The following is a 17394-nucleotide window of genomic DNA, read 5'->3' as shown; positions in this document are numbered from 1 at the left end:
GGAGGCAGCACATATGCCCACACAATACATGTACCACCTCTTTTGCTTGATGGAGTTCAATTGCGGAGAGTACACGAAGTCAAATATCTTGGCCACATCTTGTTCTCCAGTTTAAAAGACCAGGAAGACATAGAAAGGCAGAGGCGAGCCACCGCAGTAAGGGCAAACATGTTGGCTAGAAGATTCGCCAAATGTAGTGACAGCGTAAAAAGACAGCTGTTCCTCAGTTTTTGTACAAGCGTGTATACTGTCGAGTTATGGTCCGACTACACCTGCGCGGCGGTGAGAGACCTGCGCGTGCAATACAACACTATGTACTGATATTTCGTTAAACGGAGAATACAATGATTCGGGCACGTCCACGACAACGCTCGTGAGATTGCATCGATGTTATTGACCCTCAGTGATATGCTTTAAAAACCAGTCCGTACAAGAACAATTTCGGAACAATCTGATTCAATTAATGAGGGTTTTCTATTCGTAAATATTTTTTTCCGCCAAGCGGCGAGCCTGAGGTCTATCTGACCGTAAACTTAACTTACTAAATAAATGTTTATTTGATATACGCAAATATGTGTCTGAGTAATACTTGAACAGCCCCCAAATAATAATAATTCGTTCTCCGCTACGCCTTCTGTAAATATATGTAAACTATCCCATTTGGCCATTATCATCCACCGATTATTTCTGATCCAGTTATACTAGACTTATGATATAATCCTATTTTTTTAAATAACTGGCACTCTTTTGGTCTTATTGATATTTTCTACATTTTTATTTTACAATTTATGTAATAGCCTGAGTTGTTTTGCTGATATCTGTCTCAAAATATTAGCAAAGCAAATATTTTCATAGAAAGGGGAAAAATGCTCTTTTTTGACGCTTCATATCTCAAAAAATATTTGACGGACATTGATAAAAAAGATGTCAAACTGTTTAGAATTTAATGCGCTTTCAACATTACAAAGCAATTTTTGACCAAAAATGCATAGTTTTTTTATAAAACGGCAAAAACCAAAAAAAGTCTGATTTTTTTACTTTTTTTTTTAAATTACGAAGTTAGCACACCATTTTTTTGCTTGCAAAATATAGTCCTACATTCCCCCAAGGACCCCAAATAACATACCAAAAATGCAGCTTTACATCACACTTTGTTTTTTTATTTCTCTTTTTGACCAGTGTATAGGGTCCGACTGAAAACCAGTGTTGCAGTAAAAATTACTGCAACATTATGCTGAGTCGCGGCCCTTTTTAATATCCATGTTTGACCTAATTATTTTAATTTTAACATTGTAACATTGTGATATTAAATAAAGCCATTCTATGTTTATGTCTATGTCTTCTATGTTTTCTTTAATTTATTCAGTTATTTGTTTAAATGACATAACATATTCAGCAATTTAAAACAAAACTAAGAGGGGCTTTACAGACGTTCAGACAGCAGTCTGCAACACACAACTTTTAAGCTGAGTTTAGACCAGCAAGTTATTGTTGCAAGTTTTGAGACGTAACTATAGGTAAGAGTGAGTGGCCAATATCTGCATCTCTTTCTTGCATATACTTCTGTCTCAAAACTTGCAGCAATAACTTGCACGTCTAAACTCAGCTTAAGAAGGAACAACTTTTCTGACCAATATTATGTTTTCGGTGGCTACGTATTGACTTTTTTTTTTAATGTCAAAATTTACAAAACCCCGCTGCTGGTTAAGACCTTATATAATCGAAAACGCTGCCCAAAATATTTAAGCTATGTATGGCAAAATTATGTATTTCTTATAAGCCTTCAAAAAAGTCCATCATGGCATATGTCTATCTTTTTTGACGACCGGTCTGGCTCAGTGACCCTGCCTGCTAAGCCGCGGTCCTGGGTTGGAATCCCGGTAAGGGCATTTATTTGTGTGATGAGCACAGATATTTGTTCCTGAGTCATGGATATTTTCTATGTATATAAGTATGTATTTATCTATTTAAGTATGTATATCGTCGCCTAGCACCCATAGTACAAGCTTTGCTTAGTTGGGGCTAAGTTGATCTGTGTAAGGTGTCCCCAATATATATATTTATATTTATATTTTAAACAAAACCATAAAACTTACTGTACGGTTAGCTAGGAAAGTGGTTTACCACGTTTCGCCTCTATTTTTAAACACATGAGGTCGAAAAGAGGTAAATCACTTTTTTGGTTGACTGTAGATGTTTTTATGATTTCACCCCCGTGCGAAGCCGGGGCAAGTCGCTAGTTAAATTTGCTATCAAAATGTCATGCTGTCGCTGCATTCAATAAGTGAATTTCGCAGAAAGTAACTACGAATTTAGTATAATTATCGAAGAAAATTGCGAACATTTCTGAACTACTTATTACGAAACAGACGTCAAATATCTTAATAACATGTCTGAGCTGCAATTAATCGCATTGGTTGCAGCGATAAGGTTTTGCAGCAAAATTCTGTCACTTGGAAAAGTGAATCGTCAAGGCGTCACGTGTTTCAAACTATATAATATTATATAATTAAGGCACTGAAGAATAATCAGCTACAAAGTAAATACAGGTTTGTTGTCTACATAGTTAATCCGTCACCATTAGGCCTGATTTAGACAGCGTGCGAACTCGCATGCGATTTTAGTTGTACCTATTGCGGGCTGTTGACGTTACATACAATTTTGCACAGCCATCAAATACCGCAATGTAATAAAACTCGTATGCGAGTTCTCGTACCGTCTAAATGGGCCCTTAAGCCTGATTTACACGGCATGCGAATTCGCATGTGATTTTAGTTGTATTGCGGGTTGTTGAGGTTACATGCACAGCCAGCCATCAAATACCTACTGTTTGTCTCTTTCTAACGCGAGCGAAGCCGCGGGAAAGGGCTAGTATTATAAATGGAAAAGTGTGTGTGTTTGTTTGTTTGTCCGTCTTTCACGGCAAAACGGAGCGACGAATCGACGTGATTTTTTAAGTGGAGATAGTTGAAGGGATGGTGTGACATCTTTCTAACGCGAGCGAAGCCGCGGGCAAAAGTTAGTTCGTAGTAATTATAAGATAAGATAAGATAAGATAAGATAAAAATGTATTGCACATATGAAAGAAAAGTTACAAAAATGGTACAGAGTATTTAAATAGAAATGCGCATAGCGTTGCGTATACAGAAGCATCAGAGGTCCCCGCACTAGGCCAGGCCTGTATCGCGGGAGACCAGTTCATCGTATTATAACTACCAAGTAACACCTTTCTGGTCACATGACTTTAAATCCCTTCGCATCATCAATAAGGCTATGAAATCAGTCAACAGAGATGACTGTATTGACTGTCTACTGTCTAGTGAACTCTACCTCTAACCCATATGAAAACTTTTTGAATAAACCTCACGGTATTCATTCAACGTACAACTCTGATTAAAACATATCGTTCGGTAGAAAAGGTCGGCAGTAATTAGAAAACAAAATCTACCTACAAACTTTCCGACATATTTCCGTAATTTAATTTGATTCGAATTAAAAATTGACTTTGAAAGTTTTAAAAAAACCTTAATTAGATAAACTTTTGGCTAATTAAAAACTAAGCTTATTACTACCTAGCAGTGTAAGCGAAGACTCGGAATAGAGAGCACCATCTCAATGTTTAAACAGATTTTCTATACGTTTCTATCGTTCTTTTCCAGTCGTTCTAGGTAAGCGAAAAAAATGTGACTGAGCAGTAGACTTGAAGTCTTCAAACTAGTACCACAGTACCTTTCTAAAACGAACCCGAATTTATAACGTTTAATTCAATAATCTGTTTAGTTATAAGATGTGCGGTAGGTTACGCTTACAAAATTTTGCAAAAATCGGTCAATTTTTATAATGAGACCGGGTCAGAATAGCATCCGAAAAGATTTTTGCCGCACCTCAAATACAGTCCTTCAGTTTTGGCCGATAAATAAGAACTTTAAATATTTCGTAAATTAGGAATGCAGCTTCTTGTGTGACGCTTCGGCCTTACGCGGAGCTTGGCCTTTGGGCTCCGCAATATAGGTTACTTCTAGCCTGCTTCACCAGCTTAATTGAATGGTGCTAGCAAATCTTAGTGTGAACGACCAGCTTTAGCCGATCATTTACTGCAGAGGCACTGCAATGAAGAATTCGGATTGCCTCTCATCATCTATAGCCGTGATGAAGTACTCTGGAGTATGGATGCCGGATAATCTGACGCACGGCGGGAGATTGGCCTACATAGTATTCAGATACGTCACGCAAACTGTCATGTTCTTCTTCATCATTCTGGCTGAGATCGCGTATGTGTATAAAGTGAGTATTAAGTGATTAGATGTTTGTTAACCTTGCACCATAGGCTTGAACCTAGACAGCAATCTATTTCTGCAGTTGATTCGCTTCCGTTGAAATTTGTCTTTGATTTTCCACTATCATTCTCCTGGAAGATCGTGCTGCCTTTTTTTTAATGTGGGACTCCCATATAGGCTAATGAGACCCATGGTTTATTGCCACCTCAGGGCTATAGGACGAGGTCGCAGACTCGTTTCGGCACTCCTCCGCAAAAAAGTACGCTTAAGCCGGGGTTCGAACTCACGACAGTCACGACACCCTCGGCGTCATCTAGCCGTCAAAGCCGCTAGACCATGAGCCCGTTAAGATCGTGCTGCCTAGCCGAAGTGACAATTGTTGACGCTACGTGGTGATCGAAAGTTTGAGCGATAGAGAGATCTACGAAGCGTAAGCAATTGTGACGTTGGATGTATCCTGGCTTTTAGAATGTGATGCTGAGGCTTCGTTGTGCTGTAGGGGTGATCAATAAAACTCAGATTTTACTCGAGTACTTTGCGATTGACCCGCTCACCATGGTAGTGGAAAACAAAGTGCCGAGTTGCCGACTCGAGAGTAGTTCGCATTTTGTACATTTTATTGTGTCATCGTCACATATATAGACCTACATATTTCAGCCCCCGACCCAAAAACGACAAGATTTTATAAGTTGGACGTGTCTGTCTCTCTGCCTGTGTTGTGTCTGTCTATGACATCGTAGCTCCCGAACGGATGAACCGATTTATTTTGTTTTTGTTTGATAGCTGAATTAGTCGGGAGTGTTCTTAGCTATGTTTGATGGAAATCGGTCCACAACGTCGGGGATTTTTTCAAAATTATAATTTTGTGGTTATTGCTTCCAGCACCGTGACGATTCAGAGCGCATGGTAGACGCGGCCGTGTTGCTGATGTCACATCTCGTGCAAGCTGTAAAGCTGATGACTATCATTGTCAGGCAGGAGAGGATAAAACGCCTCATCGCCTTGGGAGATGGTAACGCGCCCAAATTAGCATTTAGTATGAACTCGCATTCCCAGAAACATATTTATGGTAGCTGCTCTAAGAGCAAATCAAATTATTTTCAAGAAAAATTACGAAGGTCCATCAGCGCCTTTTTTTGTATAAATATGCCATTTTGTTTTAGTTTATATTCCTAGTACGTATATCTCTATATACGTAACTATGTATGTGTATAATATACCTATATTGGAATTGCGAATTGTTCATAATGATCAGAACGGAACTCCTCAACGACGCATAGCTCATGTTAGGAGATTTGTTCTCTTTGTTATGTTTGTATGCTTAATTTTTCAATGAAAAGTTTGTAAGCTTGAGTTTTCAAGTCACATTTTGGTCAAATTCGAGTTCTGGTACTGGGATCTATGAGAGATCAAGGGAACTCCTCAAATCTGACGGCACACTTTTAGTGGCTTTTGTATTATGATCATAACATCAACAATTTACATTACAAATAGTGACATTTGATGGAGTGGAACTGCTGATGATGATCAGAACGGCACTCCTTAACGACGCATAGTTCGTGTTAGGAGATTTGTTCTCTTTGTTATGTGTGTTAAGCATGTTGAGTTTTCAAGTCACAATTTGCTCAAGCTCGAGTTCTGGTGATGGGATTCATTAGGAGTCAAACGAACTCGTTAATTTCCGTAATTAAATTTTGTAATTCAATTACTTTTGCCCATATCACTGCCTACAGGTCCAGCTTTCACCCCATCAGAGCCGCAGCTGAAAGCGCAGCTGGAAAGAGCAGTAAAACTGACGGGATTGGTTGGAAACCTGATTTTGGTGTCTGCTGGTGTGACCGCCATCTTTTGGTTCGTGGTGCCGGCTCTGAAGGACGTGCTGACGCTGCCGTTGAAGATCACGTTTCCTTTCGACGTGAAAGGGCAATACATGTAAAATAGAAAATAGCCTACTTTAGTGTGTAGTAACTTGTTGGAAATAGATAACAACAAGCTGAAGAGCAGATTATGCATACCAGATGACTTGTTGGCGAAATGTACGTCAACCAATTGGAACCCTAGCCACTCTACAACCATGTCAAAATGACAAGCAGTAAGAGATTTCTTACAATCTGATTTATAACTTCACTATGACATAGTCCTACAGTGGCCTAGGGTTCCAATTGGTTGACTATACTACCAATTGGGCTTCAAAATCGAATAGGATGTCACAGCAGGTTTGGTGGCGTTGCCGAGATGACCTTGATGTTTTTGATAGGAACTAAAGTTTTACCATAAGGTTTTGACGTTATACGTTAGCTTGTGAAAAATACTGGCAATTTTTTTGGAAAAAACTCTTTAAATATCCTGATAGAATTTCAGTACTATTTTGGGTATAACGCATTCGCAAGTTATTTTTGATTTTTGTTCATGCAATTACGAATTTTGCTCAAAGGAAATAGTAACTAAACTCTTATTCTAACTAGATTTTTTTGTTGTAAGTAGATTCGCAGTGATGTACTTCTACACCTCGCTAAGCGTCGTAATATCTGGCGTGGGTGACGCCGCTGAGAATTTTCTCGTCTCTGGAGTATTGACGCTGGCGTCAACGCAGGTCGGCTTGCTTCACGAGCAACTGTTGAATCTCAAGGGTGATGGTAAACAGGGTAGGAACTTATACAATACAATACAATACTTTTTATTTCACACCTCACATAGTTTACAAGTAATCCACAAGAAACAAAATCAAATAGGTACTTATGAAATGTGTCGTTTGATATTTTTAACCCCCGATGCAAAAACGATGGGGTGTTATGTTTGACGTGTCTGTCTCTTCGTCTGTGTGTGTCTTTCTGTGGCATCGTAGCTCTCTAAATCGATCGATTTAGATTTTTTTTGAACGCTGAATTAGTCGGGAGCGTTCTTAGCCGTATTTGATGGAAGTCGGTCCAATACATAAGACTGGGCTTTTTCAAAATTTAAATTTTGTGGTTAGGTAAGGCCAGTCGCTTTGTGGTGAAGGAAAACGTAGTGAGGCAACTGGGTAACGAATGTCACAATCGCTTACGATCCGTAAATATATCAAAGCTAGCTCCCTATCGCTCTTCTGTAGTGGCGCGACAGAGCCAGACTGCGTTTCGATCGCGACATAGCATCAGTGATTGGCACTTCGGCTAGGCTGGACTAATTCTAAAAAAAAAAAGTCAAAAGTCCTCACTCCTCACCACGACATTCGCAGAATCCACCTGGCTTAAAATAGCGAGGAGCAAAAGCCATTCTTAAAAAAAAAATCTAAATAATCCTAGTTAGACAGTTAATAGGTAATATGTTTTCTTTCAGACAAAGATTGTTGCTACAAGAAAGCGGTGCTCTGCGTTAAGTTTCATCAACGGATCATTGAGTTAGTAGACAACATTTTTATTTAAGTACTAGCTTTTGCCCGCGACTTCGCTCGCGTTAGAAAAAGACGAAAAGTAGCCTGTGCCACTCTCCATCCCTTCAACTATCTCCACATAAAAAATCACTTGAGAGAATGGAGAGTGACATAAGCTACTTTTTGTCTTTTTCTGACCTCCCGTTTCCCTAAAATGGGGGTGGAAGTTTTTATGGAGCATTCCGAAATCTGCGAATTTAACGCGAGCAAAACCACGGGCAAAAGCTAGTTCCAAATAAACTTAAGGGCACGCGGCCGCGATAGGCCTAAGAAACGCTGGCTGGACGTCGTACGGACATGGAAGAGAACAATCTCACACCTCAGGATGCCGAAGACCGGGCAAAGTGGAGAAGACTGAGTAGGGAAGCGCACTCTGGCGCTAGACCGGGAAAACCATAGGTTGAAGAAGATATTCCAAATAAACTTAAATTTCTTATATGGTTCATTAATAACTTTACTATAAACCCGACTTCTATCTATCCATCCTTCCGGATCAATCCTATCGACTGGGAAATGGAGGCTGAAGACCGCGATCCCTGGAGGAAGACCCTGGGTGAAGGAGTAGTTGCACACGACCAAGCATGGTTTGACCTTCTTCACTCTAGGCGAGAATTGAGACACCAGCGCGCTAACTAACCTTTGTCACTGGACACGGCCATATTCTCCTGCCAGCTTTGCGGTCGCGGCTGCCGCTCTCGCATTGGGCTCACTAGTCATTTGCGGAAGTGCCGCAATCTAATTGGACGCTGCTTAACCCATCATATTCTTGATGTTAGAGGCCATTGATGATGATGATCTATCAATGTCAAATTTTTAATTATGCCCTGTGACGGCTTTCAACTGTGTACGAATAAATTATGGCCATAAATTATGGTTATAATTTCAATTGACATTTCTGAGTGTTTTAAATTACTGTTTCAGGTACGTCGAAGAAATCGCGAAGATCTTTGGCATGCCGATTTTCTGCCAATGTGTGACCAGCAGCATAGTCGTATGCATGACTGTTTATAAAATAACCATTGTAAGTATTGTATAGGAATCTCGATTAAATCATGAAATCTTAAATCAACCTTCAAAATCTAGGGTGAACACTGAACAGGCATCTTCTGGGCGAGCTCACTCCATCGTAGGCCACGTCTTTGCCTTTGGCTAGTCTGTGGCTAGTAAACCCATTTACCTATAATTTAAAAAACTCTCACTCGTTAGCGAGAATTCAAGGAAAAAGTTTATTATTGATTTTTAGTTTGTGGAGGCTGTTCGCCAATGTAACATACATACATACATACAATCACGCCTGTTTCCCAGAGGGGTAGGCAGAGATCACGGATTTCCATTTACTACGATCCTGACAAATCACTTTCGCTTCACACACTTTCATAACGTTTCTCATACACGCTCGTCGGTTTCGAGTACTTCTGACCTGGTCTTTGTAAATCGCCAATGTAAATGATATGTAATTATGGAGTAAGCCGCCAGACCGAACTAACTTAAACGTTGATACGAACTATACAATATCCCAAAGCTTCATCCTTGAGAAAACGAGGAAGGTCTGGCGGCTGTGGGCTCTTAATAAGTCCATTAGATTATCTGTGTAATTGCAATTGTGATTACAAAAATCGACAATTTTGAAAACTTAGTCCGTGCGCCTCTGCAATATCACAATTTCTTTTCTTTTTTTTTTCTTCCTTTTATTCAGAAACAAACAGTCATACACATTTTTCTTATCTACAGTAAATGTAACAGAAAATAGACCTATAGTTTCATAAAATAATAATAAACAAAACAGGTTCGTGTTTATCTTAAAATTATCTTAATTTTACATTGTTTGATGAGATAAATATCTACTTTGATATATGTAAAAAAAACAGTGATTTACCTCTAGAGAAGCTATAAGTTATATGTAGTGCTATTCATTAAACAAAAAGAAAATTATATCTATTAATAATTAATCAAAATTATACTTAAATGCATTCTTAAGCTGTGCTAGTGTGCCATTGAAAAAATCAAAATCAAAATCAAAATCAACAATTTCGTTTTCTTTCAACCCCTGATCTTTCTGAGGTGTTTCCTTTGCGCTATGACATGGGGTTCTTCAAGAAGCAGGTATTTAGGGTTCTCAAAGGTCGGCAACGCATAAGTGGCTCCCATGATGTTGCTTATGTCCATGGGCGGCGATGACTGCTTACCATCAGGCGGCTCGTCTGCTCGTTTGCTGCCTATTTCATAAAAAAAAAACCCTTAATAGGCTAGTTTCCTACTAGTCAAATCAGCTTTTTTTTAAAAACTGTCAAAACTATTTGCTAACATGGAATCACTATGAAATACTGAGGAGTGACGTCACGGTCAATTCATTTACTTTATATCTTTCTCTCTGACTTATTAAATAGAATTTATGTTTAAACATAACTACGGTTAAATTTTTTTCTTTTAATTATCATCATCATTCGCCTGCCCTTATCCCATTCATTTGGGGTCGGCGCAGCATGTCTTCCGCTTCCATACCTCCCTATCATCCGTCATTTCATCATTCACTTGCTTTCGCTTCATATCATCTCTCACGCAATCCATCCACCTTTTCCTCGGTTTTCCTCTTCCGTTACTTCCTTCCACACTCATTCGCAATGCCTTTCTCGTCACATGACTTTCATCCCTTCGCATCACATGCCCATACCATGCCAGACGATTAGCTCTTACTTTTTCTACTATCGGTGCAACTTTCAGGCTTCCTCTTATATACTCATTCTTTATCTTATCCATCCTTGTCACGCCACACATCCATTTTTTCTTTTAATTATATGATGCTTTATTTTGTACTTTGCATAAAATATTTTATTTTAAGTATAGGAAACAAGGCTATTCCAGAGGCATTGGATTGAAACCTGAGCAGTTTCATGTACTCTGCCCGTTTTAGGAATACTTGCGTGAGTTTCTGCATGTATGTCTTTAATTTGTATGGCTTGCTTCATTCTCAGACACAGGAACCAGTGGAGATGATGACCATGATATTTTACTTAATGTGTGTCATGATGGAACTCCTGATGTACTGCTTCCCAGCAGATGTGCTTATAAATAAGGTATGAGTGTCGTTAGCACATTTTTTTAATTTTTTGACCAAAAACTGTATAATTTTTTGTCCTTACGGGATCAGGCTACGATCGACTAATCCCGGCTTAGCAGAGAAGTACCTAAATCACAAAAATGGTAGCAAGATCCTTACAATATAAACAATTAAACATTATACTATCAAGGACCTTTTGAAGACCGATGAAAGACAAACATTTTCTTGCTTTTATATCGCAAAGGGCTTTGGATTTCGACTAAAGCTCTTATATTTTTTCATTTCAGTAGCAAATATTGTCAAATTTCAAGCGAGTTCGACTCGCACTTGATCGGTTTTTTATCCTGAACAAACAAACATAAACTAAACAGGCACGGAAGGTTAGGTTGTTACCCCATGATTGATCAGCAGAGAATGCCTAAAGGCATTAAGTCCGCATGTACTTTTTAAATGTGCAATAAAATTTAAAACAATAACTTTAATTATTAAAAGCTTAGACTGTATCCCACTGCTGGGAAAAACCCTCCCCGTTCAATTTCCACTCGTCCCAATTATGAGCGATCTCCGGCCAATCGCTGCGATACACGTCCAGGTCATCCCGCCATCTCCGCCTGGGCCTGCCAGATCCTCGCCCGTCTTGCGGCACCCATACTGTGCTTAGTTTAGTCTCTGGTGAGTGCAGATGGCAGACGGCTTGCCCAGTTCTATTTCTGCTTAAGGTCCGAACACCCCCAATAAAGACATGTAAATCTTTTCCAGAGCTTGCAGATATCTGACGCAGCATACCCCGAGTGGTCGGGGGACGTCAGGACCGGCAAGGTTCTGCTGTTGACTGCGCTGCGCGCTCAACGAGCCCTGGTCGTCAATGCTGGGGGCATGTTCAGGATCTCGTTGCCTACTGCGGCCGCTGTACGTATGTCTTGCACTCGTCTTTTTTATACTACGTCAGTGGCAAACAAACATACGGTCCGCCTGCAACTCAAGGAGTGTCACGTGCGCGTTACCAACCCATTAGAAACTTGTACCTAGACTCCTTTTTGGTGTGTTAAGTACACAGGGTTTGGGTTGTCTTTGACCCATCGGCGGAAAGTCTAGCTTATTCCACCGTCCCCATTCTACCATCTGACTTCTAGACGCTCGTCGCACGGCCGGTTTCCTCCTCACTTGGTATATATTATATACATACATACAATACATGCAATCACGCCTGTATCCTATGAAGGAGTAGGCAGAGCACATGAAACTACTCAAGTTTCAGTGCCACTCTTGGCAAATAAGGGGTTGAAGGAAAACGAAACTGTGACATTGCAGTGACAGGTTGCTAGCGAGAGCCTACGCCACAATTTAACCCATATCCCACAGACGCCTTCTACGACACCCACGGGAAGAAAGGGGGTGGTGAAATTCTTAACCCGTCACCACACGGGCAACTTGGTATATAATTCACCAATTGAATGAAGTGCTTTGCTTCTTCTTTTCTTACGTAGGTATGCGCAAAGCCGAGCAGTGAAATTCCCTGCCGACCGGGTCGATTTTTTTTCACCGATTTAAATTCAACAGCGCGTGAACACTTCAACTTTTAAGAGTGTATTTGAGGGCTGATCACGCTCTTACACTGGCTTCCTTTATAATTGAAGAGGTTTAGGACTGAGCACCTTAAATATAACTTTTTTTTAATACTACGTCGGTGGCAAACAAGCATACGGTCCACTGAGATGGAAAGCGGTCACCGTAGCCTATGGACGCCTGCAACTCAAGGGTGTCACATGCGCGTTGCCAACTCATTGGAAACTTGTACACTCCCGTGATGTGTTAAGTACACAGCAAAAAGGAGTGTACAAGTTCTAAGGAGGGTTCGGGTTGTTGACGACTCAAAGGACAATAGACGGAACAAATTAGTTCCGTATGTCGCACCCTCGTTGAGCTCTGGCAGCCTAACCCACCGGGTAACCTATCGATGTTTCGAAAATCCTTTGTCCGATTATCACTTGTCCGAAAACGGTTGACAGAATTTTTATAATCCAAATACATTGTTTACCATACTTTCAATATGTCGCTAGTTTGCTATCCCACATTATCGTTTTTCCGAAACTCAATAACCAGAAGAACGGTTGCCAACTTTATCATTTGACAACCGATTTGTTAACCACCTTTTTATAAACCCCATGCTACGTAACATCGAATTGTCATTTTCCCTAATACCATTTTATATAAACTCAATAACCAGAAGAACGGTTGCCAATCTTATCATTTGACAACCGTTTCGTTAACCACCTTTTCATAAATACGATGCTAACGCGACATCGAAATGTCATGTTCCCTAATATCATTGTAAAAAAAATACAAAATAATTGGATAGGTTACGTCACGGAAACAAACATTTGCTAGAAAAGTGGGTTAGGTTAGGTTAGAACTGCGACCATACAGAAACAAACTTGTGCTAGAAAAGTGGGTTAGGTTAGGTTAGAACTGCGACCATACAGAAACAAACTTGTGCTAGAAAAGTGGGTTAGGTTAGGTTAGAACTGCGACCATACAGAAACAAACTTGTGCTAGAAAAGTGGGTTAGGTTAGGTTAGAACTGCGACCATACAGAAACAAACTTGTGCTAGAAAAGTGGGTTAGGTTAGGTTAGAACTGCGATCATACAGAAACAAACCTTTGCCATAAACCCTTATGGCAAGGATTCTTAAGTCAAGTAAGAACTGCGACCGTGAGGGTCGGCAACAAACTTTTGTTAGAAAATTAAGGATTTACTGAACTTTTGATATAGCGGCTTAATAATATTTCGAATTATAAAACTATACGCCATACAAAATAGCTGTCAAATGATATTTAGGAATTTTAACAAAGTGTTAATTCGAATTTCGAAGTTTTGATATAGCGGCTAAATAACATTTCGGATTAAAAACTTTACGCGACAAAAAGTAGTTGTCAAATGATTCTTAGGCATTTTAATAAGTGTTGATTCGAATCATAAGCGAAACAAAATTACAGCGAAATAAGAATAGGGAAAATAATAATAGGGGAAAAGTACTTTCGGGCAAACAAAACTTAGGGCAATTAATAAAATGGGAAGCGTTTTCGGGCTACTAATATTCGACATTACAATTTTCGACTTTTTGATAGGTAACCTACTCACCGGCATGAACACAACACTATCAGTATCCTGTCTTTGCGCACCTGCACTAAAATAAAATTTATTTGGTTTTGTTATCAACTTTTGTTTTCCTATTTGAGGGTCACAAAAAAGGCCCTAACCTAACTTAGATACTTAGTTGATCTTTTTACTTTGATTTAAACTAATTTATAATTATAAATCATTCAAACTACGACGATATGACTCGGGAACAAAAATATATGCACTTCACGCACATATTGTTGTTCCCGAGTCATGTCGTCGCATTTTGAAAAACCTTTCTCATTTTATAATTATAAATTATTCTTTCATGGTTGTAATAAAATGGTTTTAATTCCAGGTAGTTCAAACATCGTACACCTATTACGCGCTTTTACAACAGAAACTGAAGAAGGAATAAATTAGAACTTTACAGCCTAGTTAAATCTGCAATCGTAAAATGAAGTATACAACTTTATTTGCTTAGACTATTAGAGAAAACTAGCTGATTAAACTGCTTAGAAATGTTTTAAATCATTTGTAGAATATCCCTTCATACACGGCACACAAATAAAAAAAACCGGCAAAGTGCGAGTTGTACCCGCGTTGCAAGGGTTCCGTACACTACAAGAAGGGCTTAAGCACCTCCTTTTTAGTAGGAACTTAAGTCATTTTTGCGAATAATCGATATTTTGACGAAACAGAAATGAGTTTATATGCTTTTGCCCGCGGCTTCGCTCGCGTTAGAAAGAGACAAAAAGTAGCCTATGTCACTCGCAATCCCTTGAACTATCTCCACTTAAAGAATCACCTCAATTCGTCGCTCCGTTTTGCCGTGAAAGACGGACAAACAAACAGACACACACACTTTCGCATTTATAATATAAGTATGGATATTCAAACGCGCTGACATAATTTCGAGAGATTTGGTAACTCCTTGCAGCGGCAGTGAGTGAAATTCGTATTTAGAGTTTTTTTTCCTTTAAGTCCGACTTACGCTTTACTGTAGATTTCTAATAGGTATTCCTGTAATCTAAATCTAAAATCTCTGTCAATCTGTAATCTGTAATTGATTGAAAACTATCTCATGTATTTTTTTTGAAAATTTTACGCTTAGTAGTTTCGGAGATGAGGGGGGGGGGGGGGTCATTTTCTTAAATTACTTGAAAATTACTGTACTAAAAATTATTGAAAAAAATATTTTTTGAAATACTTATAAAAAGTTCTTTCATTTGATATGCAACACAATATAGTTCTAGAAACTTTGATTTTTAATTTTTACTTTTACCCCCCAAAAGTGGCCCCTATAATTGAATTATTCTTAATTTAAATTACATGTCCGTCTTTGGGTCACAGGTTTACATAATATGTGTGCCAAATTTCAAGTTAATCGGTTCGGTAGTTTCGGAGCAAGTTGGCTGTGACAGACGGACAGACAGACACACGAGTGATCCTATAAGGGTTCCGTTTTTCCTTTTTGAGGTACGGAAACCTAAAAATCATAGTTTTAATCATTAATTTGTTCCTATATTCATACTATTTCCTATTATATATTCCGCAAAAAACTACCTAATCCGAATTTTTATTACCATCATCATCATCGCTCACTCGTTTTAAGAAAGCGACTGCCATCCTGACCTCCTAACCCGAAGGGTAAACTGGGCCTTATTGGAATTAGTCCGGTTTCCTCGCGATGTTTTCCTTCACCGAAAAGCGACTAATCCGAATTTTTGTATCGGCAAAAAATTGCTATGATATGGAATGGATAAGTCGAAATATAAGAAAAGACGAAAATATAACCCGCGTGATACAACTAATTTAGGTCAAAATAATTATTAAATCATAACAGTGCGCTACTATGTGTTTAACATAATATAATTATGTGTGCGTGCTAAAAAAAACTGACAGCAGACACACCCACCAAACAAAGTAGGTACACTAAAACAGTAACACTTTTAAAACCAGGCTGTGTCAAGTGTCAGAAGGCCGAGGGTTCCGTACAAATTTAATTTCGTTTTAATTTATTTTGAATTAAAAAAATATTAAATAAAACGAATAAATTTTTTAGAACCTTCAAATCAAGGGTGAACAGGCATCTTCTGGGCGAGCTCACTCCATCGTAGGCCACGTCTTTGCCTTTGGTTAGTCTGTGGTCAAGATTAAGCCCATTCATAATAATAAAAAAAAGAAAATTACAAATAAACAATTTTTCTCTTGACAAATAAACAATTTTATTCGTTTTTTCTTTTCAATTTTATTACTAAAATTTTATAAATTGTGATCCTTCTGAAATTGTAGAAAATATTAAATGTTTGTGACTACAACCAAAGACATAATGTAACTCCGTATAGACGGATAAAGTCTAAGAAAAAAACGTACATCAAAGCCATAGACAAAAAGGCACGGTGGCCTAGATGGCGTTAGACCTTTGGAGAACGCTCGGCTAGATGGCGCTAATTTTCATATTTGACAGTTTAATACATGTCAATCTAAAAATATGGGCCGAATTGGCAAAACTGAGGTTCAAAAGTTCTAAACTTGTGTCGAGAGATGGCAGTCTATGCACTGTGATCACCACGTGATCACACATTTTACTTTGATAGTAACTCTCTATAATACTCGATCCTCTTTGCTAAAAGTAATCTCTTTTCTTTTTGCGTCAACTTAGAAGTTTAGTTTTCTCACAGCAGCCTTTTATATGAGATAGGAGGCAAACGAGCAGACAACCTGAAAGGAATGTAGACCGAAATTATGTATTCTTAAATTTTAATTCGACATCTGTAATCTCCACGCGTTCCAGAGATAAAGGATTTTGACTGACAGACAGACCGGAGAACGGATATCGGATGGACAAATATAGTGATTTTATGAGGTTTCTGTTTTTTAGTCTTTTGACGTACGGAACCCTAATAAATTTGGGCGTATGATGGACGCGATCATCGCGTGATATCGTCATGATTTTCAAAGGACACTATTTCATTTCTTTTGAACGAAAGAGACGCGTTTCCAGTCGTTTTGACTGATTAATTGATTGACTACCGGTCTGACTCAGTCGGTGGTGAGTGACCCTGCCTGCTGAGCCGCGGTCCCAGGTTCGAATCCCGGTAAGGGCATTTATTTGTGTGATGAGCACAGATATTTGTTCCTGAGTCATGGATGTTTTCTATGTATATAAGTATGTATTTACCTATTTAAGTATGTATATCGTCGCTTAGCACCCATAGTACAAGCTTTGCTTAGTTTGGGGCTAAGTTGATCTGTGTAAGGTGTCCCCCAATATTTATTTATTTATTTTTTAATTAACCAAAACAGAAGAAAATTTTATTTAATAATAGGTAGAATGTACGGTTGAAGTAAACATTTTCCTAAGACGCAGTTACCACAATCGCTTACCGTCGTATCGTAGCAGAATGCATTTCAATCACCACATACCGTCAACGTTTGTTACTTCGTCTAGGCCGACTAGCTAAATAATAAAAATAAATATTTATTTTGTGACGTAAGGTGTTCAGGAAGATTCTGGGACCCG

At 38.8% G+C, this 17394-nt stretch overlaps 1 protein-coding gene across 1 annotated transcript; it reads left to right on the top strand.

Moving 5' to 3' along the window:
- Positions 1–3615: 3615 nt before the first annotated feature.
- LOC125242104 (odorant receptor Or1-like) lies at positions 3616–14286 on the top strand. Its single transcript, XM_048150815.1, has 10 exons — positions 3616–3668; positions 4101–4284; positions 5160–5289; positions 6011–6209; positions 6762–6922; positions 7596–7656; positions 8611–8710; positions 10662–10763; positions 11507–11656; positions 14227–14286. The coding sequence occupies exons 1-10, from the start codon at positions 3616–3618 to the stop codon at positions 14284–14286; spliced, it is 1200 nt and encodes a 399-aa protein (XP_048006772.1).
- Positions 14287–17394: the final 3108 nt, after the last annotated feature.

The sequence above is a fragment of the Leguminivora glycinivorella genome, unplaced genomic scaffold, assembly GCF_023078275.1.
Source record: "Leguminivora glycinivorella isolate SPB_JAAS2020 unplaced genomic scaffold, LegGlyc_1.1 Scaffold6, whole genome shotgun sequence".
In the NCBI taxonomy this organism is placed as follows: Eukaryota; Metazoa; Arthropoda; class Insecta; order Lepidoptera; family Tortricidae; genus Leguminivora; species Leguminivora glycinivorella.
This window is presented reverse-complemented; position numbering and strand designations above follow the sequence as displayed.

What these genes read in the sequence shown, in the direction of transcription:
- LOC125242104 (XM_048150815.1), top strand. Translation starts at nt 3,616, where the DNA reads ATGTTTAAACAGATTTTCTATACGTTTCTATCGTTCTTTTCCAGTCGT. An exon ending in TTCTTTTCCAGTCGTTCTAG is followed by an intron (nt 3,669 to 4,100) that starts GTAAGCGAAAAA and finishes CATTTACTGCAG; the next exon opens with AGGCACTGCAATGAAGAATT. An exon ending in CAAGGGTGATGGTAAACAGG is followed by an intron (nt 6,923 to 7,595) that starts GTAGGAACTTAT and finishes GTTTTCTTTCAG; the next exon opens with ACAAAGATTGTTGCTACAAG.